The sequence below is a fragment of the Suncus etruscus genome, chromosome 3, assembly GCF_024139225.1.
Source record: "Suncus etruscus isolate mSunEtr1 chromosome 3, mSunEtr1.pri.cur, whole genome shotgun sequence".
In the NCBI taxonomy this organism is placed as follows: domain Eukaryota; kingdom Metazoa; phylum Chordata; class Mammalia; order Eulipotyphla; family Soricidae; genus Suncus; species Suncus etruscus.
The window spans coordinates 65,498,922-65,520,402 of record NC_064850.1 but is presented as its reverse complement, the minus strand read 5'-3'; the positions used below and the strand labels follow the sequence as shown (position 1 = coordinate 65,520,402).

The 21,481-nt window shown below is 51.5% G+C and overlaps 1 protein-coding gene across 9 annotated transcripts in view; it reads right to left on the bottom strand.

Annotated features, from left to right (window-relative positions):
• Positions 1–341: 341 nt before the first annotated feature.
• PLEKHA6 (pleckstrin homology domain containing A6) overlaps positions 342–21,481 on the bottom strand; it is a 75,664-nt gene continuing 54,524 nt past the window's right edge. For 6 of the 9 annotated variants that reach the window (XM_049770608.1, XM_049770603.1, XM_049770605.1 and 3 more), the window contains 16 exons: positions 19,775–19,855; positions 18,875–18,943; positions 17,806–17,886; positions 17,480–17,629; positions 16,633–16,728; positions 14,223–14,334; positions 13,975–14,114; positions 13,190–13,339; positions 12,126–12,234; positions 11,875–11,981; positions 9,963–10,139; positions 6,657–6,824; positions 6,456–6,589; positions 5,934–6,079; positions 1,202–1,323; positions 384–529 (listed from right to left, as the gene is read on the bottom strand). In XM_049770608.1, the coding sequence (XP_049626565.1) occupies positions 1,208–1,323; positions 5,934–6,079; positions 6,456–6,589; positions 6,657–6,824; positions 9,963–10,139; positions 11,875–11,981; positions 12,126–12,234; positions 13,190–13,339; positions 13,975–14,114; positions 14,223–14,334; positions 16,633–16,728; positions 17,480–17,629; positions 17,806–17,886; positions 18,875–18,943; positions 19,775–19,855 (1,836 nt within the window). In that variant the 3' untranslated portion in view covers positions 384–529; positions 1,202–1,207. Of the gene's footprint in view, positions 530–1,201; positions 1,324–5,933; positions 6,080–6,455; positions 6,590–6,656; positions 6,825–9,962; positions 10,140–11,874; positions 11,982–12,125; positions 12,235–13,189; positions 13,340–13,974; positions 14,115–14,222; positions 14,335–16,632; positions 16,729–17,479; positions 17,630–17,805; positions 17,887–18,874; positions 18,944–19,774; positions 19,856–21,481 lie in introns of all 9 variants that reach the window. The other 3 variants (XM_049770604.1, XM_049770607.1, XM_049770609.1) reach the window with 3 other exon arrangements.

Below are 21,481 nucleotides of genomic sequence, written 5' to 3'. Positions count from 1 at the left end.
ACTGGGCACTGAGGAGCACCCATGAGCAGAAATGCATCATGCCCTGGAACAGCTGGGAGGAGCTGGGCCAGCCTGTCCACAAGGCTGGAGGCTTCAGGGTGACTGTTTTCTCTCCGCAGCTGCCTGGTCGTGCTGTCTGAGTCCAGGGCTGGTTGGCACTAGAACATCTCCTCTATTTGGGAGTTCTGGTGGGCCTGCTGCTGCCCCGTTCACATGCAGGCCTCAGCCCGTGAAGGCTTGAGCTTCAGACAAGATGGTGGTGCCTCTGTCTCAGGCCCTGGTCTGGGTCCATGGCTGACGGTCAGGTGTCAGTTCTGGGCATGGTGAGTGGACCAAGGCAGCCGTCCATGTGTCCATGTGTCTGTGGCCCTGTGTAGCAGACCAGTCCCTGTCAGCTCCCAGTGGCTTTCTAGGGAGTGCAGGGGGTAGGGACCGTAGGGACCAGGCAGGCAGAAATGGGCACGGCAGGATCAGAGGTGATCTCAGAAGGTGGCTCTCTGGAGCTTCACAGCACTGGCCAGGGCTTGTGCTGAAGGGGGAGAGAAGGAGGTGAGAAAGGGGTTGCCTGAGTGACTAAAATCTTACCCACCTTCCCCGGGGAGGGGCCTCTCATCTCTTCTGGTCAAAAACCTCTGCATCCTACCACTGCCTTTCTTCTCCCCAAGGAGGGAAGAACAGTGGAAAGAAGAAAATTTGTTGGCTCTTGAGAGATGCTAGTGGGCAGGTGGGTCACAGCCTTCGGTCCAAATTGGCCCAGGATAATTCACAGTAAAATCTGGGAGCATATCCAGTCTGGTGCCAGGAGTTTGACCTCCTGGCACTACTTGTGTGGACCTGAGTCCCCAGCACAAGGCGGAGGAAAAACTTGGAAGGGACAACTTCCAAGGACTTGGGCAGCAGGACCACTGTACACATCAGCAATGCAGAGGGCAACAATGGGCACAGGGAGGCACAGGAGAGAATGTCAGAGACTCTCTTTCCCGGCAGGGACAAGTGAGGCCCCACTGTTTCCACTTTGCTTCTGGAAAAGCAAAGTCCACACAAGCTCTGCTTCGGCCTAGAAAGGGGCTCGCTTGCACGGCTGGCACTCAGTGTGCAAGCAGATGGAAGGAGCACGGGCACAGGGCTGGCGGTGGGAGAAGCAATGCTATTAGCGAGGGGAGGGGCCCATGGGGAGTATGATATAGTCAAAAGTGCTTACGTCCACTCAGACCTGCATGGCATGGCTGCTGTCCGCACCCCGTGGGCACTCAGACGGGAGGGGGTTGGCTGGTGGAGTCGGGGAGGCAGGGGAGGTGGGAGGGCTTGGGGTGGCACATTGCACTGGAAACAGAAATGAACAGGCAGTGAGCGGAGGGCAAGGATGAGGGGAGCACCCAGAAGCAGGCAGGAAGGCAAGCGGAGAGGAAAGTTGAGGAAAGTTGAGGAGAGGAGAACTGGCTTGACCACTCGTTCAAGCAGGGGCCAAGCTGGTCTGGTTCCCTGGGCTCTGAGCAGGAGAGCCAGGTGCCCCCGAGGAGACAGGCCCCTCGTGAGACTGCAGGTGAGTCTCAGGCTTCTCCCATGGTGTGGGGTGACCAGGGAGGTCACCTCTGCTCCTGAACCACACTTCCTAAGGAGCAGCAGTGCAGCTTGCAGGCCCTGATTAAGGACTAAAATGAAAAGATGACAATGAATCCACTCAGACGGGGTCAGAGTGAATCTGCTTACTGCTCCAGGAACCAGGGGCCCCTACTTCCACAGAGACGACTCTCCCTACTTTTCATCAGTCCAAGAAGACACATTTCAGGCCCTCCTCTCATTGAATCTTAATGGCCTTAAAGTGGGGACATGTGAATACACGAGATTTTGCTTTATTATCATTGTTCACGCTGTGAAAGGCCACCAGTGACATGAGAAGAGGCTGAGCTATTCAGAGGTGAATGTGCACTGTCTCTCCATCTTTTGCCCCCAGATACCCTGAGGCGGCAGGTGTGGGGGTGGCAGGAGGGCAGCACAGAGCATGCTCAGTCAGGCTGAGAGAAGACCCAGGCCAGCCAGGCTCACACCATGCTTCCTGCCAGCGGGATCCTGGCATTGAGTTCCCACATTCTTCTCTGTCTCTATGCAACCACGGCATATATGCAAACACCCACATAATAAGCCACCACAGACACGGGGCTCCCCAGAATCAGGAAGTGGAGTCTGCCCACACATAGCAGTTGGTGCTGAGCGCTGGCAACACCCTTTTTTCACATTCGCTGTGTACAGCTCCACTGGGTGCCCTTCCACAGGGTCTGGAGAATGTCTCACACACAAAGACACTTGCCAACACTTTCAAAACACACACTCGTGTGCATCCACAGTTCCCATGGTTAGTCTTGGGGAACTTCCAATCAGACAAAACCTAAAACAAGCAAAGAAATTCCTTCTGATGTTAGAAGGTACATGCAGAGCTCTGGAAGAAGACATTCTTAGTGTCTGGTGGCTCCTAGCTTGGCTCCATTCTAACACGTGTCACTTGCCAGGCTCTAGCTTGTGGGAGATTAGAAACTGGAAAATTAAAAGAATAAGAGGCCAAAGTGAGAGGCTGGCTATGTCTGTAAAATGGCACAACCAGCAGCTAGAGGCATAGTACAGTGGATAGGGCACTTGCCTTCCATGCGATAGACCCAGATTCGATCCCCAGCATCCCATATAGCCCCCAAGTCCAACCAGAGTGATTCTGAATTCAGAGCCAAGAATAAACCCTGAGTAACAGCTGGAGGTCATGAAGCATAACAGTGAAGATTTGTCCCATCATAGTCCCAAAGAGGTCAGCAAAAGAATACCTGTATTGATCCTAGGGAACAAGAATTATGAATGACATTCAATATAGCCTCTTTAAGGTAAAAGTGCTAAATGCCTATCAAAACTATATCTATCAAGAGTTAAAATCCATGGATCCAGCACCTCTGTATGGACAGATGGAATCTTCAAGTTGTGAGTCACAAGGACACCACTTTTGCAGGCTGAGAGAATTGGCCACACACACTCCAGTCCTAAAACTGCTCCCTCCCATCCAACATACCACAGAGAAAGTGTCAGAGCAATGAATTACCTATGTGGTACCTCACAGAGACACATATATCTTATACATGTCCCTATTATAGAAAAGTTGCACAAATAGAAGTCTCTATGTATCTGGACTTTTGGGCTACACCTGGCAATGCTGGGAGCTTATTTCTGGCTCTGTGTTCAAGGATCACTCCTGGTAGGCTTGAGAGACCATATGGGATGTCAGGAACTGAACCTGGGTCGGCTGCATGCAAGGCAAGCTCTACCAGCTGTATTATCACTCTGGTCCCTACAAATAAAAATCTTTAGAAACACAGATACCCCCATCTACATACCCACAGCTTACTAAACACCACTCATAGCAGAGGGGTGTCCACACTGCAACACAAATATTCTGCATACACACATGTCACCTTCAAACATTTCCTCTAGTCACATAGCCACAGGTACTCTAATGTGGTGTCTATGCCAGTTTGGAGACCCCACGCTGCACATACAAACTGAGACGGTTGCACTGTCCCACTGGCATTCTCACATCCGCCCTCAGCAGTCTGTACCCACAAGCACAACCACATACACTCGCCATTGGCCACACCAGCCATGCACCCTCAGGGACTAACTTTTTTTGCCTCCTATGCCCACTGCCCTGTCCTCACCACCTATGCCCAGCTCTCCTGTCCATGCAGGCCCTAGCCATGGACTGGGGTCACACACAGCATGTGCACAGGCGCAGTCTGCCGTACTGAGCATCTTTACTGCACAGCTCTGGAAATCTGGGCCAGGAATGGTGGGGACTGTGGGCTAAGTCTGAGGTTTGACCCGGCCATTGTCATTTTTTAAATAGTTGGGGTTTTGGCACTATCTGCTCTTAGTGCAGAAACCCTGAAATGTAAACGTGTGTATATTGAGGGAGAAATCTGAGTATGTGGGTGGGTTTTGTTTTCATGGAACCTTTGGTAGGGGAACAAGGGTTGGGCCAGGGGCAGATGTGAAGTTTAGAAACAATGTTGTATGCTGTAACTCTTGAAACAGGAAGTTGTATTTTACCCAGAGCTTGTGGAATCTGATCTGTGGACAATTCAAGTTCACTCACAGCTCAACTCTGAGGGGGAAGGAGGTTCGGTAGAGGCTCTTTGCAGCCAAACCAGTTCTGCTGCCTTGGGCCATAAGGACAGGCCACTCCAGGCTCATCCCCTGCACAGATGATAGTCTCAATCTGGAATACCTCCACCGGATGCCTGGTCACCCACTCTGATGTCCCTGCTTAAGGGAAAACTTACTGAGTCTTTTTTTATTATAGCTTAAAACCCTCTGATTTCTGGGAAATATTCATATTTTAAACAGCCAAGAAAAAAACCCACAAAGAGTTCCTATTTCTACTCCAGCTACTGTCAGTTCAAATGAGGACTATTGGTAATTCAATTAGACTGTTGCAAATTCTACTAGGACAATTTTTTCTCACTGTCTAGCCCCTACTAGGATAATTTTTGAGCTTAACTAAGATCATTGGTAGTTCAACAAGAAACACTGCATCTTCCACTAGACTCCTTGTTAGTTCAACTAGGCTGTTTGCTCAGTCAGGACCATTGCTAGCTGACTATCTCAACTAGGATCATTACTAGTTCAACAAGGACCATGAGTAACCCAAGCAGGACTCTTGCTAGCTTAACTAAGACCAGCATCATCGATTCAGTGTCTCACTATCGCTGGCTAATAGGAAAGCTCACTTCTCTCTGGAACAGGTGGTACCATGCAAGCTGGGCACACCCAGGACCCTTTCTTCATTCTGGAAAAATGGTGGTAAAACTTGAATTTTACAGTGAGGATCTGGAGACTGAGGCTAGAACTGGATCCTCCTGCACACCCCCAGAGAACTCTCCCTCACAGTCCCTGCTGTTCACTTGGCCATGGAAGACATGGGCCCCTGTCCAGCTGCCTCTGTCCCTTGACTGATACCATCACAACTGTTCTGATGGGGTCTCAATTGGGCCTTCAAACCCTCTGTCACTCTGCCATTAGTCTGAAAGATGAGGCATATTCAGACCACATTTAACCTCTGACTCTCCTCCTCTTTGGCCTGTGAGTTCACCCAGCAGTGTTTTCTTTGTTTTTGTTTTTTGGTTTTTGGGTCATACCCAGCAGTGCTCAGTGGTTCCTCCTGGCTCTATGCTCAGAAATCGCTCCTGACAGGCTCAGGGGACCATATGGGATGCCGGGGTTTGAACCACCGTCCTTCTGCATAAAAGGCAAATGCCTTTTCTCCATGCTATCTCTCCGGCCCCCAGCAGCGCTTTCCTTTTTTCCATTCACATCCACTCTTTTTCCTAGCTACATTCTGGTCTATTCCAGGGTAATCACTCAGGTAAGTCAAAATTCAAGCTGTTGACTCCAACCCGAGAGTGAGAGTGTATCCTTAGTCTTTGCCACTATGTACTGTTACATCTTCTTTGGCTGCTTCCTTACAAGACAGTGGTTCTGGCTCAGAGGTCAAGGTGGTGACTATCTCAGTGCTTGGCTGCCTTGGCCACCTCTGTTGATTCTTCCTGCTTGTAGGTAGAAAGAGTGGGGTGTTGTGAATGGGGCCTCTGGAAGGTCTGGCCTCTCTTCAGAGCTGGGAATGATTTTTGTGGTCTTGCCCAATCAAGATGAGTTACCCTTTTTCTTTAGGTCTTTTCTCAACCTGGGAGGAGGAAGAAGGACACTCTATATTCTGAATGGACTCTGGATATCCAGCAGCAGCTCCTGCCTGCCCATAGTCTAGTACTGGGCTTGTGCTTGGTTAGTGCTTGTCTCCCTGTCACTGTGCATCTCTGTCCCTGGCCCCCTGGTGGCACGGCGCCTCCACCCCTACTCTGGACAGTGGTGTCCCTGGCGGAGCGAGGCCCAGCCCCTCTCACCAGACAGCATGCGGCCGCGGCGGGAGGCCTCGGTCGCCAGGGCACAGGAGATCTCAATCCGCTTCTCCTGCTCCTGCAGCTGGCTCTCCGAGTCTTGGGGCACGTCCACTGGGTCCCCCTCGCCGGTGAGCACCACGTTCTGCATACTGAAGAGGTACAGACACACAGACATGGGGCAACTGACTGGTCCTGCTGGCTGCAGGGGCCTGTGGGCTGAGACTGGCAGGAACGTGGGCTCTGGGCACACAGGCTCAGTCCCAATAGGATAGAAACATAGAAAAACATCTGTGGGGGTCCCTGCCCTCAGGGTTTCAAAAGATCCAGATTTCCAGTGAGCCTTAGGGTATCCTGGAGAGGAAAGGAAGTCTCCAGAAGGTCACCATCATTTTGTACTGCCCTGAGCAGGTCCCCTGGGTCCGCCCAGTCTGCTGCCTTTAGCCACTGCCTGAATTTCTCTTGGGGCCTCCAATAACAAGGGGCCCCCAAGGTGACCGAAGCTCAGGGGTATACCTAGGTCCTTACCTGGACTTGGCGATAAGCGTCTTGATTCTCTCCACCTTCTTCTGTTTCTCCTTCAACTCCTCAGGACTTAGTGGTGTGTCGGGCTCCAAGTCGATATAACGCTCGGGGATGAGGACCTTGTCTGGAGTGGACAGCTGTGGGGGACAGAGGTAAGCACACCTTTGTGTCTCTTCCCCCCTGCCCAATCCCATCTCTGCTCACCTCCTTCGTGATGTCCACGTCATAGTGCTGGGGCTCCAGCTCCATCTTGCGAAGCCGGGCAATTTCTTCCTGGGGCGTCTCATAGACCTGACCCCCTGACTCCTCGGCCCGAAGAGCGGCCTCCAGGTTGGAGATGTCCACCTCATGGGTGCTGCGATGACGGCGCACCTAGAACAAGTCCCGGTCATGCCCACAGGGCCTGTACATACCACATTCACTGCCCCTTGCACCCCATTGCTCTTTCAGGGTATAGCAAAGTCATGACCAAAGAAATCCCTGTAATATCTGCCCAGCTTTGCTGGACCCCAACTTTGTGTCTGTGCCTTATCTTGAGATGGTAGAAGGCATGTGGAATGCATATGTCTTACAATGACCTCCTATTGCTTCACGACAGAGAAGCCCTCTACAGATAATCTTATTTCTTTTCTTTTCTTTTTTGTTTTTTCTTCTTTTTTTTTGTTTGTTTGTTTTTTCTTTTTTGGGGGCCCACACTCAGAGGTGCTCTGAGGTTACTTCTGGCTCTGTACCCAGGCATCACTCCTGGAGGGTTCAGTGGACCATATAGGATTCTTGGGATCAAATGGTCTCATGCAAGGCAAGCACCTTATCAATTGTATTATTGCTCCAGCACCTCCACAGAGAACCTTGTATATTATAGTATTATATTATAGACATTCCAACCCACCAATCAGAGCATAAACAGAGGCAGGACTTACGAGTTACCTTTTGTTTTGTTTTGTTTTTGGTTTTTTGGGCCACACCTGGTGATGCTCAGGGGTTACTCCTGGCTATGTGCTCAGAAATCACCCCTGGCTTGGGGGACCATATGGGACACCAGGGATCAAACCATGGTCTGTCCTAGGTTAGCGCATGCAAGGCAAACACCCAATGACTGTGCCACCACTCTGGCCCCCATTTTCTGTATTTCTAACATTTTTTAGAAAGGGAAATTTGATGTTTTAAATGCCAACTCTGTGCTTAGCTGGGCAGCCTAAGAAGCCCTTGATTTCCTGTGATTTTCTTTCTCGGTGTCCAAAACAGGGGCAGGGGGAGACAGTGAGAAAGCTCAGAGGCTATATGCAGGCTTTGCATGCAGGAACCCTGCAGCTAGCACTGCGTGGTTCTCTGAGTGCTACACCACAGGAAGTGATCCCCAACGCAGAATGGGAATAGCCCCAAAGTACTGATGGTTGTGGCAGAGAAACAATTTCTTTCTTTCTCTCTCCTTTCTTTCTCTTTTTCTTTCTTTCTCTTTTTCTTTCTTTCTTTCTTTCTTTCTTTCTTTTTCTTTCTCTCTCTCTCTTTCTCTCTCTCTTTCTCTCTCTCTTTCTCTCTTTCTCTCTTTCTCTCTTTCTCTCTTTCTCTCTTTCTCTCTTTCTCTCTTTCTTTCTTTCTTTCTGTCTTTCTTTCTTTCTTTCTTTCTTTCTTTCTTTCTTTCTTTCTTTCTTTCTTTCTTTCTTTCCTTTTCTTTTCTTTTCTTTTTGGTTTATGGGTCACACCCGGTAGCACTCAGGGGTTCCTCCTGGCTCTACACTCAGAAATTGCTCCTGGCAAGCACGGGGGACCATATGGGATGCCAGGATTCGAAGCACTGTCCTTCTGCACGCAAGGCAAACGCCTTACCTCCAGGTTATCTCTCTGGCCCCAGAGAAACAAATTTAATGAAACAAAGATGGTGAGGATGGAGAGATAGAACAATGGGTAAAGTGTTTGCCATGCATGCAACTGATCAAGGTTTGATCTCTGGCATGTGGTCCCCTGAGCACAGAGCCAGAAGTAAAACCTGAGCACCACTGGGTATAGCTCCAAAAAGATGCAAAGAAAAACAGCTAATATTCTTTTATTGTATTTATTTATTTATTTATTTTTTGTGATTTTTGGGTCACACCTGGCAGTGCTCAGGGGTTATTTCTGGCTCCAGGCTCAGAAATTGCTCCTGGCAGGCACAGGGGACCATATGGGGCGCCGGGATTCGAACCGATGACCTCCTGCATGAAAGGCAAAAGCCTTACCTCCATGCTATCTCTCTGGCCCCTTATTTATTTATTTTTGATAGCTGTGGCTGAGCAGCAGAGATTTGGCTGGCCTGTGTGAGGCCCCGGGTTAGATTCCTGACACTGCTTAAACAAGAAATCAAAACCAAAATACCACCTGAGCCTGAATAAGACTTCCTGACAGCACAGTTGGGAAGGCCTCTGAGAGAACAGCTGTGGGAGCTGCAGCACCAGACAGTGCTGAAAGCTGAGGAGTCTGTGGAGCTCAACATAGAAATGCTCCCAAAATGTGTCAAAAAACTCAGTTATTCTGGGTGGTGAATGCCGGACTCTTTTCCATGGAATTTTTGACTTTTTTTTTGGCCACACTCAGCAATGCTCAAGAGTTACTCCTGGGTCTACACTCAGGAATCACTCCTGGCAGTGTTTGGAGGGGGACCACATAGAATGCCAGGGATTTAACCCAGGTGGGCTGCATGCAAAGCAAATGCCCTACTCTCTAGTCCTTAACTGAACTTTGATTAACTTCACCTCAGATTTGAGGCATTTATTTTCATGAAGTTTAATTGTTTTTTTCTTTTTATTTATTTATTTATGGGGTGAGGATTTAGAGGCATACATGGCAGTGCTTAGAGATTATTCGTAGTTTTGTACTCAGGTCTTACTCCTGGCAGGGTTTAGGGGACCAAATGAGTTTCAGGGGATCATTGTGGGAGATTTTGCTAGCAAAACTGAGTCAGCTACATGCAAAGCAAGAGCTATGCCCACTGTACGATTGCTACTTACCTTTTCCTTTCCTATTTTTTAAATTTTTTAAACTTTATTTATTTATTCATTGATTGATTGTTTATTGGGCCACACCTAGCAGTGCTCAGGGGGTCACTCCTGGCTCTGCACTCAGAAATCTTCCCTGGCAGGCTGGGGAACCATATGGGATGCCGGGAATCAAACTGGTTCCCTCCCAGGTTGGCCGCATGCAAGGCAAACACCCTACTGCTGTGATATCTCTTCAGCCCTCCTATTTGTTTTTATTTTTGTTTTTGTTTTTCCTAAGTTGAGGCCTCAATGGGGCTCAATGCTAAGGCCCAGTGATGCTTGGATGACCTGAACCACTCCCATGGTGCTCAGGGCTCTGCAGTAGCAAGAATCAAATTTGGGGCAGGCATACATCTCTCCATCCCAGTGACTTTTATGAACATAAGAAGGAAATATTCGTTGCTCATCTCCTGCATGGGACGTGTCTTCCCTCTCAGGTGCCCAGGTTTCCCTCTCAAGTGCCCACCCCTGACTTGGCAGGCAGAGAGGACTTTACCACTTTGTAGGTAGGTCGGGGGCTGGGCTCTGGGGCTGGGCTGGCGGAGAGCTGCAGGCTCCGTCGTTTCTCCTTCATGGAGCCACTCTGGTGCCTTCGCATGCGGTCGATTTGCTCCTCCACACTCATCTTCACTTTGCCCTCCCCGGGAAACACAGCACTTTTGGGGCGCTCCTGCTGTAGTGAGGGAACAGGAGATCTCAGTAGGGTACTTCACTCACTGAGCTTCTTTTTTTTGGTGGGGGGGGGGGTTCAGTCACACCCGTTTGATGCTCAGCGATTACTCCTGGCTAAGCGCTCAGAAATTGTCCCTGGCTTGGGGAAACCATATGGGACGCCGGGGGATGGAACGGTGGTCCTTTCTTGACTAGCGCTTGCAAGGCAGACACCTTACGTCTAGCACCACCTCGCCAGCCCCACTCACTGAGCTTCTTTTGTTGTTTTTTTGTTTTTGTTTTTTTTGGGCCACACCCATTTGACGCTCAGGGGTTACTCCTGGCTATGTGCTCAAAAATTGCTCCTGGCTTGGGGGACCATATGGGACGCCAGGGGATCAAACCTTGGTCCATCCTAGGCTAGCACTTGCAAGGCAGATGCCTTACCTCTAGCATAACCTCTCCGGCCCCTTGTTTTGTCTTTTAAGCCACACTCAGCGATGCTCAGGGTTTAGTCCTTGCTCTGAATGCATGAATTATTCTGGGCAGTGCTCAAATATAGGATGCTGGGGAAAGTGCCCTTCCCACCATATAATTGCTTTCGCCCCTCACTGAGACTTTTTTTCTTTTTTGGTTTTTGGGCCACACCTGTCAGTGCTCAGGGGTCACTCCTGGCTGTCTGCTCAGAAATAGCTCCTGGCAGGTACGGGGTACCATATGGGACACCGGAATTCGAACCAACCACCTTTGGTCCTGGATCAGCTGCTTGCAAGGCAAATGCCGCTGTGCTATCTCTCTGGGCCCTGATTGAGACTTTTTAATCTTCCTGGTCCCTTCAAATCTCCTTTTTCTGAGAAGACTGCTTATAGTTGTGTGGTGGTCCCCCAAGATCTATATCCAGGAGTTGTGACCTAGACACCTGTGACCTAGAGACCATATGTAAAGATGGAATCCTTGGGGCTGAAGCGATGGCACAGCAGTAGGGCATTTGTTTGCCTTGTAAGTGGCTGACCTAGGACGGACTGTGGTTCTATCTCCTGGCGTCCCATATGGTCTCCCAAGCCAGGAGCAATTTTTGAGTGCATAGCCAGGAGTAAACCCTGAGCATCAAAAGTGTGATCCAAAAATAAAATTAAAAAAAAAAAATTGGATCATTGGGCTGGAGCAATAGTATAGCAGGTAAGGTGCTTGCATGTGGCAGACCCAGGATTCATTCCAGACACCTCAAATGTTTCCCTAAGCTCTGCCAGGATTGATCCCTGAGCAGAGAGCTAGGAATAAGCCCTGAGCACTGCTTAGTGTAGCCCCAAAACAAACAAAAAAGAGATCCTTGCAGATGGAACTCCCAATTAGATAAGGCTCCCAATTAGAATGGGACCTCCTGAAATCCAAGAACAGGCATTCTGGTAAGGAAGGGGTAGGAAACAGAAACCATGGAGAGTGGCATGAGGATGGAGGCAATACAATGAGAAGAAAGTCAGAGGAAATGAGGTGACCGGTGGCCCTGAGCAGGAGAGGCCACAGCCAGCCTTTCCACCATCCGAGCTGAACTTCCAGCTCCAGGCACGAGAGAACACAGTAGTTTCAGTTTGGAGTAAGGGTATTGGCTGCCTTCCCAGAAGCCCTGGGTCACCCTTGTAATGTCTCCCATTCTTGTCCCCAGTCCCCATGTAACCCTAGGTCTCTCAGGTGTGGGGACCATACTCAGGGGGCAGCACATGCCAAGTTGACTGCGGAGCACAGCGGGGGGAACTCACGCGGGGGGAGAGGCCATTGGCCAGCCCGTTGCCACTTCTTCTCACCACCCTGGACGGGGTCCCCGCTTGGTTGGTGGGCGATTTTGTCCGGGGAGGCACGATGCCAACTGCAGAAAGACAGAGCTGTGGGTGGGCCTGGTGCAGAGCGAGAAGCGGGGCAGAGCCAGCTCAGGCTGCTGGGTCCAGGTGTAGAGTAGAGAACCTGGTCCCTCACTGAGCTCCAGGCCCAGGAAGGATGGGCCAGCAGGTACCTTTGTTGAGAGCCGCTTGCTTCTCGGCCTCTTCTTGCCTGCTGGGCACATGGTTGGTGTCCCGAGAGGCGTCCATTGGTGCTGGTTGTGGGACATCTTTCTTGCTCTGCTGGGAAGGGAGAGACAGCGAGGCTGCAGCTCTGTCCTAGAACTGAGCCCTCTGAACAGGCTGGACCCTCACCCTGAAGAAACTAGTAAGGAAGAAATTCTGGGGTGGATTGGACAAGCCATCACTACACTAACTTGGGAAGAACCAGGAGGGTCCAGAGACCGCTGGGTCCCACAGTGATATTCTACCCACCCAGCCTCTTGGCCTGCACCCAGCATGGAGAGTGGTCATTAAGCCACATAGTTCTGAGAATGATTCTGCTGAAATCCTGCCCAGCACTGGAGCAGGTTAGTTTTGGGGTTGGGAGGCTGCAGGAAGAAGGGCCCAGAAGTGGCTGAGCTGGCCCTGCCCAGGGTGCCCTGGATTCCTGGCTTAGTGAAGGCCACAGAGGAAGGCAGGAGGTCAGATTCAGAAAGCAGAGGGATTCTTCCCTCCTCCATCTGCAAGGTGAGGCCTGCTGTTCATTGAGCAATCTCCAGGTTCAGCCAATAAGCAGGCCCCGAGCTTAGAGGAGACTGTGAGGCCCCTTAGGCTCAAGATGCCTCACTCATAAGCATGCCCATCACCCTGAATCATGGCTAATAAGGATTAAACAGGAGAAGGACCAGAAGAGGGGAGACAATGGCCTGAATCCATCAGACTGGCAGACAGAGAACCAGGTAGACAAGGGCCTGGAATGGCTCTGGGAGTGGTGGGGCGGGGAAGGTCTCCCTCAGTCCCCTAGTCTGATAATGCTGGTAGGAAATGGGGAAATCCCACCCCAGTCAGAACAATGGAGACTCTGGAGGCCTGGTAAGAAATGGCCACTCATGTCCCGTCATCCACAGAAAGCAAAGGGCAGGAGCCAGTGAATACCTCGTGGTACCGGCAGTGGAGGGTGCAGGTAGAAGGGACATAGCTCTGAGGACCCTCAGCCCCTCCTCACCCTGTCCCAGAACCCCACAGCGCTGGGTACCTGACCCCTGGCTGTCTCGCCACTGTGGTTCCAGGAAGGGGAGTTGGGGTACGGCCAGAAGCGGCTCTCGCTAGGGAGTGGAGGTACGGTAGGAGGAGACTCCAGGGGGACGTAGGCTTTGGGGAGGGGAGGCCGTGGTGGGCCGGGTTCCTGAGGCAGAGAGAAGCCAGAGAATGAGGAGGAGTGAGAGCCGCCACTGTGAGGCAGGAAAGAAGAGTGTTAGCAGGAAATGCAGCCTGGGACACCCCCCCCTCGTCCCACAGCCCTGCTTTAGGGCCCACTCCCCATCCACCCTTCTTGCCTCTCCCATGGCCCCCCTGAATTCTCTTCAAACTCTCCTCCCATGGATCCAGCACTCTCAACAGGGCCTAGGCTGAGGGTCTCGGAAAGGGTAGAACATAGAGCCAGAGCACAGAGGCCCCTTGCTGGGACCCATGGCCTCTGGGTTTAACCCCACTGGACTCTGGCTGGGGCATATAGGGATCTCTTGGGGGCCTTTGCACCCCTCACCCACAGCAAACACCCATTGCCTGGCAGGAAATGAGCCTTTTACCAACCTCTCCAGCCCTCCCCACCCTAGAGGTCCTGGCAATACTGGGTCTCAGCTCAGAAGGAGACTCCACGAAGACCTCAGCGAACAGAGGAAACAAGAGAATCAAAGCAGTGGGGAGTTTGGGGGAAATGGAGGCAACAACTCCCAGAGCAGTGCTCTAAGACTGGAGGCCAGGGGGTGTGAGAGAGAAGACCCCACCCACCTACCTTCAGCTCTGTATTCTCTTGCTTACCTCACTGGACCCGGGCTTGGTGGGGGAACCCTGAGAACCAGACATGAGTGAAAAGGGGCTCAAGGGGCTGGTGAGGCTGGTGGAGCTGAGCGGGCTGGCGGGGCTGTTGGAGCCATAGCTGGCCGAGGGGCCCAGTGCTCCTGGAGGGGACAGAGAAAGGCATGTCTGTGGGAGCAGCACCCAATGGGAAGCAAGCACACAAAATCTCTGGCCCTCTGGGCCTGCCATGTCTCTACCAAGGCGCCCACCTCTGTGCTTGGCGGTGTCTGTGCCCCGGGACGGGTTGTTCTTCCTCAGCCCCTCCATGGCATCCTGGATTCTCCAGATCTCCTTCTGGATCTGCCGGCTGAGTGCCTCATTCTAAACACACAGGGGAGTCAGGGGAGCCGCCGGGGGTTCCCGGCCTTCTCTAGTCTCTAAGTGAGGAGCTGGCATGTATGTATACATAAATGTACATGTATGGCACACATACAGACATGCGTAGAGCACACATATATATTGCACACACAAATGCACATGACAAGACACACGCACTCACATATACACGTATTCAAATACAGAACACACCTAACTGCACATATATTTGCACTCACGTACATAAACACCCTATACAATCTCACTACTCTTCATGCTATCATCATTCAGACCCCTTTCTTCATCCACAGACAGATTCCTCACCTCCCCTTACCTCCTGCCTCCCCCATACTGTATCAAACACCTGCAGAGCACCCCGGTCCAGAACACTACCTCTGCCCAATCTTTCTCTGCCTTCAGATATTCCCTGAGGAGAGGCTCTGTCACTCCATTAAAGATGAAGTCTCAGAAATCTAGAGTCAGCAGCAGCTCCTCTGAGCAACCCAAGGAGAGACCAGTGTGGTCCCAAAGTAAAATTCCTCTCAGGAGACACTTTTGTGGAGGGTGCACCAGGAGGTACCAGAGATCAAACCCGGGGCTCCCGCATGTGCTCCAGCCCTTCGAACCATCTCCTGGCCCCAGAGAGGTGCTTCAGAGAGACCTGTGTTTCTTACCACCTGACAGCCCCTTGGCAACATCCCAAATAGACCCAAGATACTGGGAAACTATATTCAACACAGCATCTACCCTAAAAGACAGCAGTTGTCTGGAGTCTGGGGTCAGAGAGATAACATTAAGGAAAAGGTACTTGCCTTGCATGCAGCTGACTGGGGTTCAATATCTGTCACCCTCAGGTGGTCCCAAAGTCCACCAAGAATGATTCCAGAGCAGAGAGCAAGGAATAAGTCCTGAATACCACTGAGTGTGCCTCTCCGCACAAATTGTAGTTGTCATTTCTGTGCATCCTGTGTTGTGCCCTATACTCGGTGCATAGGAAACTCTAACCCAATTTAACAGACAAAGACAGAGCTGTCCCTATATCATTGGTGGAAGCTCATGCCTGAGCGAGTAGGTGTGTGATCATGGACTGAATCTGGGAATGTACCCCAAAGGCTATTGCTCAGGCCCATGGTGTTCCTCTGCATCTAAATGCCTTTATGTTACAGTAGAGCCAGTGCAAGTACACAGCAGAGATCATACTCGGCGCCTGGAGTGCCTTCCCCTCACCTGGCCTCCCAGCTGTGGGTGGGCACTGAGCTTGCTCCTAGAAGGGCAGGCAGGGAGGGAAATGAGCTGCATCAGAGAGACTTAGGCAGCAGAGCAGAGACAGAATCTGGGGAAACAGGAATCCCACGATCCACCTGTCCTTTGTCCCGTCTCCCAGCCTGCCTCTCCCAGGCTCAGAAAGGAAGGGAGGGGTCAGAACAATAGCACAGTGGGTAGGGCATTTGCCTTGCAGGCTGCCGACCCAGGTTCAATCCCCGAGCCTGCCAGGCGCAATTTCTGAGCACAAAGCTCAGGAGTAACCCCTGAGCGCTACTGAGTGTGGCCCAAAAACAAAACAAAATAAAGGGAGGGGTCTGTCAGCTCAGAATATGTGGCGCAGCCATGTGTCTGGACCTTGTCTACCATGTATCTCAACATCCACATGTTTAATGCCCATAGCTGAGGCCTAAACCACTCTCCCACCTCAGTGATAGCTTGGTACCCAACAGCTGATGTAAGCAAAATGCTATATTACCATCATGCTGGAACTCAGACTCCATTTCAGGGCCCTGCCTTTGTCCTCTCTGTTGTGTTTGGTGGGGAGGGTTGCAGTGCTTGAATGGGTGCTGGGATTGAACCTGGGACTCCTGCAAGCAAAGTCTGTCCCCCAACTTTTGCTTTTTATGTAAGTTTTGGGGCCACCCTGGCTCTGTGCTCAGGGATCAGTACCTACATTGTACTCCACAGACACCCAAATACATTACACATGTCCTTACTGCAGAACAGCCTGTGGCACACAAATGCAAAAGTCTTCATTTATTTATTTGGGCTTATTCCTGGGTCTGTACTCAGGGATCACTCCTGGCAGGCTCAGGGGACCATATGGAGTGCCAGGGATTGAACCCAGGTTGGCTAAGCTTCCTGATGGTGCTAGAGCTCTGTCCCCCTCAAGGCCCTCAATCCCTTTCCCTGGCCTTATCCCTGACCTTTGTCTCAGGACCCCCTTTCTTAAGTTTTGGAGTCCTTAAGATAGGAATAGAAAACCCTCTGGGGTACTCTGGGGGTAAAGAATGGAGGTGGCCTTGCGCGGGTTCTCACCTGATTGTCCAGGTTGAGCTGTTCCCAGAGGTCATCATGGAGGGCTGAGACCTCAGACTCAAGGTTCTCATATTCCAGGGTACTGTTAGCCAGGGCCTGTGAGCAGAGCAGCTTGCTGAGGTGGCTGACAGAGGGCTCAGAGCCAAATACCTACCCCACCAGATATGCAACTGCCCGCCCCACTGCAACCCAGTAGGACAGAAAGAAAGCCAGACTCCAAAGGAGACACCATCACCCCTATTTGTTCCCCCAGATCTGCAGCTGGAAGCGGAGGCCTGGGGAAAGTTTAGTGACAAAATACCTGCTTTGTAAGCAGGTACTCTGATCTCCAGCCCCACCCATAGGTACTGAACCATCAGAGCCAAGCATGACCCCTGGTGATTTCCAGTCAAGTGTGACCTCTGGTAATTACCTCAACAAAGGAAAGGGAGAAGAATAAAACAAAAGCTTGCTTTTAAAAGAGACATGAGCCAGAGAGACTATGTCTTTTCTCTGGATTGTATGATCCCTTCCTCCTCCCTGGGTAATACTCTGGGGATTTTGATGCTTTCTCTGGAGGGTAGCTAAGATGCTGGGATTTGCTTGACTCTGCCTATGGCTGAGTCTCCCTCCAGCGGAGGGAGAGGAAGGTAGTGAGGCTATTTAAGTGCTGAACAGTCCTGATTTCGAGCTGCCCAGAACAAACCAGCACTAAGGAGAGTTTGTGGGTTTCCTTAGTGGACAGTGGGTGGAATGAATAGGCCTAGCACATCCAATGGCTACTGCAAGGTCACAGAAAGGACCATCTCTATGCCCCCTTGCATTGCTCTGAGTATCAGAGGCACCAGAGCTGTAGGTGCAACCTTACAGTGCTGGCTTGAGAAAGCTCCACACGAATGTTGATGAGCTGGTTCTGCAATGACTCCTTCTTGTGCAGTAACTTCTCTGGATAGGCAGGCTGGCTGCCAAACATCTCCAGCTCCTGGTGGGTCCCCATCAGCGCACTCTCTAGGCTCTCCTAAATAAGGTATAGGGTGCAGAGGACAGCCTGAGTGCCCCTGTGCAGGAGCCTTGGAGACCAGGGAGGACAGCCATGCTAGCTGGTGGGGCTGGTGGGGCAGTAGGTGATTTGTGAAGCTGAGGACTGGCCAGGAGGGAGCTGCACCCACACCACATCCCCACCCTGAGCCTTACCTTCTCTGCCCGGAGCTGCTGCACCAGCCGGTCCTGCTCTCTCACCACCTTGTTCTGCTCACACAGTTTGCCCAGCAGCTTCTGGGGGACAGAGGTGGGGAGGGAAGGGAGGGAGAAAGAAGAGCTGAGGGGCACCTGGACATGGCTTGGTAAGGGCCTCTTGGAGAGAGGAAACAGGGCCAACAGCAGGACCCTAGAGACCTGAGCAGGCAGAGGAACCTTGTTCCCTGAGGAGGCAGAGGGCTGGGAGCTGAGGGTGCCCCTGTCTTGACCTTGTCCCACTAGCCTGAAGGTCCCACAGGCTGGGGAGGAGGGCAGGCAGCTATGTAAACAAGCAGCCCCGAAATACCCATAAACCTGGGACACTTCCTCAGCCCAATGGCCCCTCTCTTTCCATGCTGTCTGCATGGCTGATTCTGGGCTGCCTGGTGCCCAGTGGTCACGAGGAGAGGTGGCAAGTGCCAAAGTTCTCTTCTGCCAAGTCTGGAGCCTACCCATGATGGGGTGGCCAGCTACGTTGCCCTTCCAACACTCGTGCTCCTTGCACTGAGCCAAACTTTGCCCTCCAGGGAGGCTTTTTTGGTTAAGATTCAGCTCCCAGGATCAAGAGAGAGTACAGTGGGCAGAGCACTTGCCCGGAATGTAGCCAACCCAAGTCCCATCCCTAGCACCACATAGTTTCCCCAAACCCCCTAGGAGTGATCTCTGCCACAGAACCAGGAGTAAGTCCCAAAATCAAGGTCCAGCCCACATGTGCCCTGATTTGCTGCAGTTGTCCAAACAGTCCCACCTCCCTGACATTCCCAGGGGTTCCTGGGCAGGACTTGTTCTTGCTCCTCTTCCTAGTGCCCTGCCCTGCCAGTGGAGTGGCTGATCCTTTACCAAAGGGCTGGGAGCTGAGCAGAGAGATGCACAGACAGAGGGAGGCAGCGAGTACAGAGTGGAGAGACCAACAGAATGACAGGGCGCCTTTGTGGTGAGAGGACAAGGTGAAATACATGAAGGGCCACAGCCCCAGGAGGCAGATGAGGTGGTGGGAGCTGACAGGGAGCAGGGGCACTGCTCTTACATCTGTGTCCTGTTCGTTTAACTTGTAGGTGTGAAGGCTGTCCCGGAACACTTCTGGGTATGGAGGGACCTGCAGGAACATGAGGTGGTTACAGTGCAGCGGCTGAGGGCGGGGCATGTTCCACTCCTGCCAGACACTCTGCTGATCACCCTGGTGGTTTCTGCTCCAGGACGCTGAGCTGAGCTAGTTTCTGTACCCTTGTCAGGGAATGCTGGGGCAGCCCAGTCTCGTCCATATGCCCGTCTTCCTAGGCAGATCCTGAGATCGAAGTGAAGCTCCAATGCTTTTCCCTGAACCTCTTGAAGCTAGTACCCAGAGAGGCTCCAGGGTGCAGTGCAAAATTGGCTTACTGGGACCACCTCGACAACAATGGAACCCACTTGGCTGCTTTTTGGAAGGAGACATGGAAGAACAGCAAGAATGAGCATTGCAATTACCCCAGTATATTGAACACCGATCACAGCGCCTGTGCCTAAACCTGAAGTATCTCTAGGTCAGGTGAATACTGCTTGGCCTTGGTGATGCACACACAACCACAGCACATCCTACACAACTTAGTCTCTGGCTGGTTCCACAGCATCCATATACTTATGCCCTGAAGCCCAATGATATCTTTTAAGAAGATATCAAAATATGAAACAGAGGTCCAAGACATTAAAAAGCAAATCTGCAATCCCTGGCATGATATGAGATGTCCGGTGGTTTGGATGGTTTGGGAAACGAGCCTGGGGTTCCCCCCATGATCATGAAGAATGGAGGGAGGCCAGGCTGAATCTGGGTGATGAGGCCTGGTAGATGAGCAGGCTGGATGCAGCAAGCCCACCCCAGAGAGGCCAACTGAAGCATGCACAACCAGCAGGAACGGCGCTGAAGGCCCATGCTGTCAGACTGAGGTCTTACTTGCATGAAGAGTTGGGCCCGGGGGGAGGAGTTCTCCACCATGTGGTTCACCATAGTGATGAGTGTCTCGCTCTCACTCATCTGCAGCAGAGGAAGGAACGGATGATTCACACTCACACCTGGGCCACCAGGTCTCCCCAGGCAGCTTGTCTGCGTTATTTTCCAGGCACAGTAAAGAGCAGTAACTCATGGGACCTCCAGATCCTTCGTTTGGTCTCTCCAGCCCTCCCCCACCACTTTGTGAACCCTGTCCCAGGAACAGCATGAAAGCTTCCTTTGAGGAACAGCCACAGAGGGGAGCTGGGAGGCCCCGGTCCGAAGACCCAGAGCAAGTCTTATCCACACAGGTCAAGAACGCCACCTCCTTGTCCCGCCCAGAGCTTGTTCCTCGCACTGCTTTGGAACAAGACCACCCAAACTTGGAAAAGCTTAGAGTTCAATCTCCCCACATTGAACTCAAACAGCAGCAAAGGAAAACCTCAGGCCCGCTCTTTGGCTGGACCTTGGCCAGTAAGCAAGCGAGACCTCTGCCCCCATTGGCTCTCAGGTAGACAGAACGGCTAACACGCTTTCCAGAGCTGGGCTGGCTGCATCATGCTGATCTGTGATGACACAGGAGCAACCAAGGAGGTGAGACAAGCAAGCCACGTTAAAGGGCTACCAGGCACGGGGACCCCACTGTCCAACAGCCATCCTGATTCAGGACCGGTAGGAAAGGGCAGGGAAAGGAAGGGTGGGGAGAGGAGGAGGATGGAGGGAGGGCACGCAGACCCCATCTCTCCAGAACACTCTCTTTTCTCCACCAGCCGCAGCATGAGGCAGCCCAAAGTGAATCTCTGCCTGCAATGTCCTTGCCTGGGTCCCTTTAACTCAGCGGATCTGCAAAAGGTGGAGGGTATGAGGAGCAGGGGAGGGACAGTGTAGGGAGGGATGCTCAGAGCCATGTTAGGGCAGATCTTCCTGGGTCACAGTTCAAAGTCTCACAGTTTGGCCACTATCTCCCAGTCTTTATCAGGCTTATACTGTTTCCTTTTCTGACCGCTGCTAGGTACCAACACCAAAGCAGCCTTGCATCTCTGTGCTGGAGGGTGAGGGGCACCCCATGAGCAAGGCCTATGCCCGCATGCAAGAGATTTCCCAAGCAACCAACTTTTCCAACTCTGACTCAGTTGCTAATTTTTCTATAGTAAAAAGCATGATTCAAACTGCAAGTAAGATGCTTGCTATGCATGCAACTGACCCAGGTTTGATCCCCAGCACTGTATATGGGTCCCCAAGTTCTACCAGGAGTGATCCCTGAGTGCAGAGCCAGGAGTAAGTCCCAATACCAATGAGTGTGTCCCATCCCCTCCTTTAAAAAAAGATTTTCAAGAGTAGTTTACATGAGGTTGACTTTTTTGCAAAACAGTTAAAAATCCAGAGGGATTCCAACCACAATTTCATAATAAGGTTCTAAATTCAAGTCAACTCTATCTCTATCTTTTTGGTGAGTGAGCGAAAATATATGTGTGCATGTGTGTGTGTTGTTGGGATCTGTTGTCAAATGTTCAGGAGCTGGGAGCAAGCACCTAGTCCAGTGCTTTTATGATACACTCAGGGAACACCATCAGTATTTTGAATCTAATTTTAGAAGGAAAAGGACAGAATAGGACCCAGATGCACTGTCCAAGTTCATGCTATGGATCTTTCCCTGGCACTAACTTACCT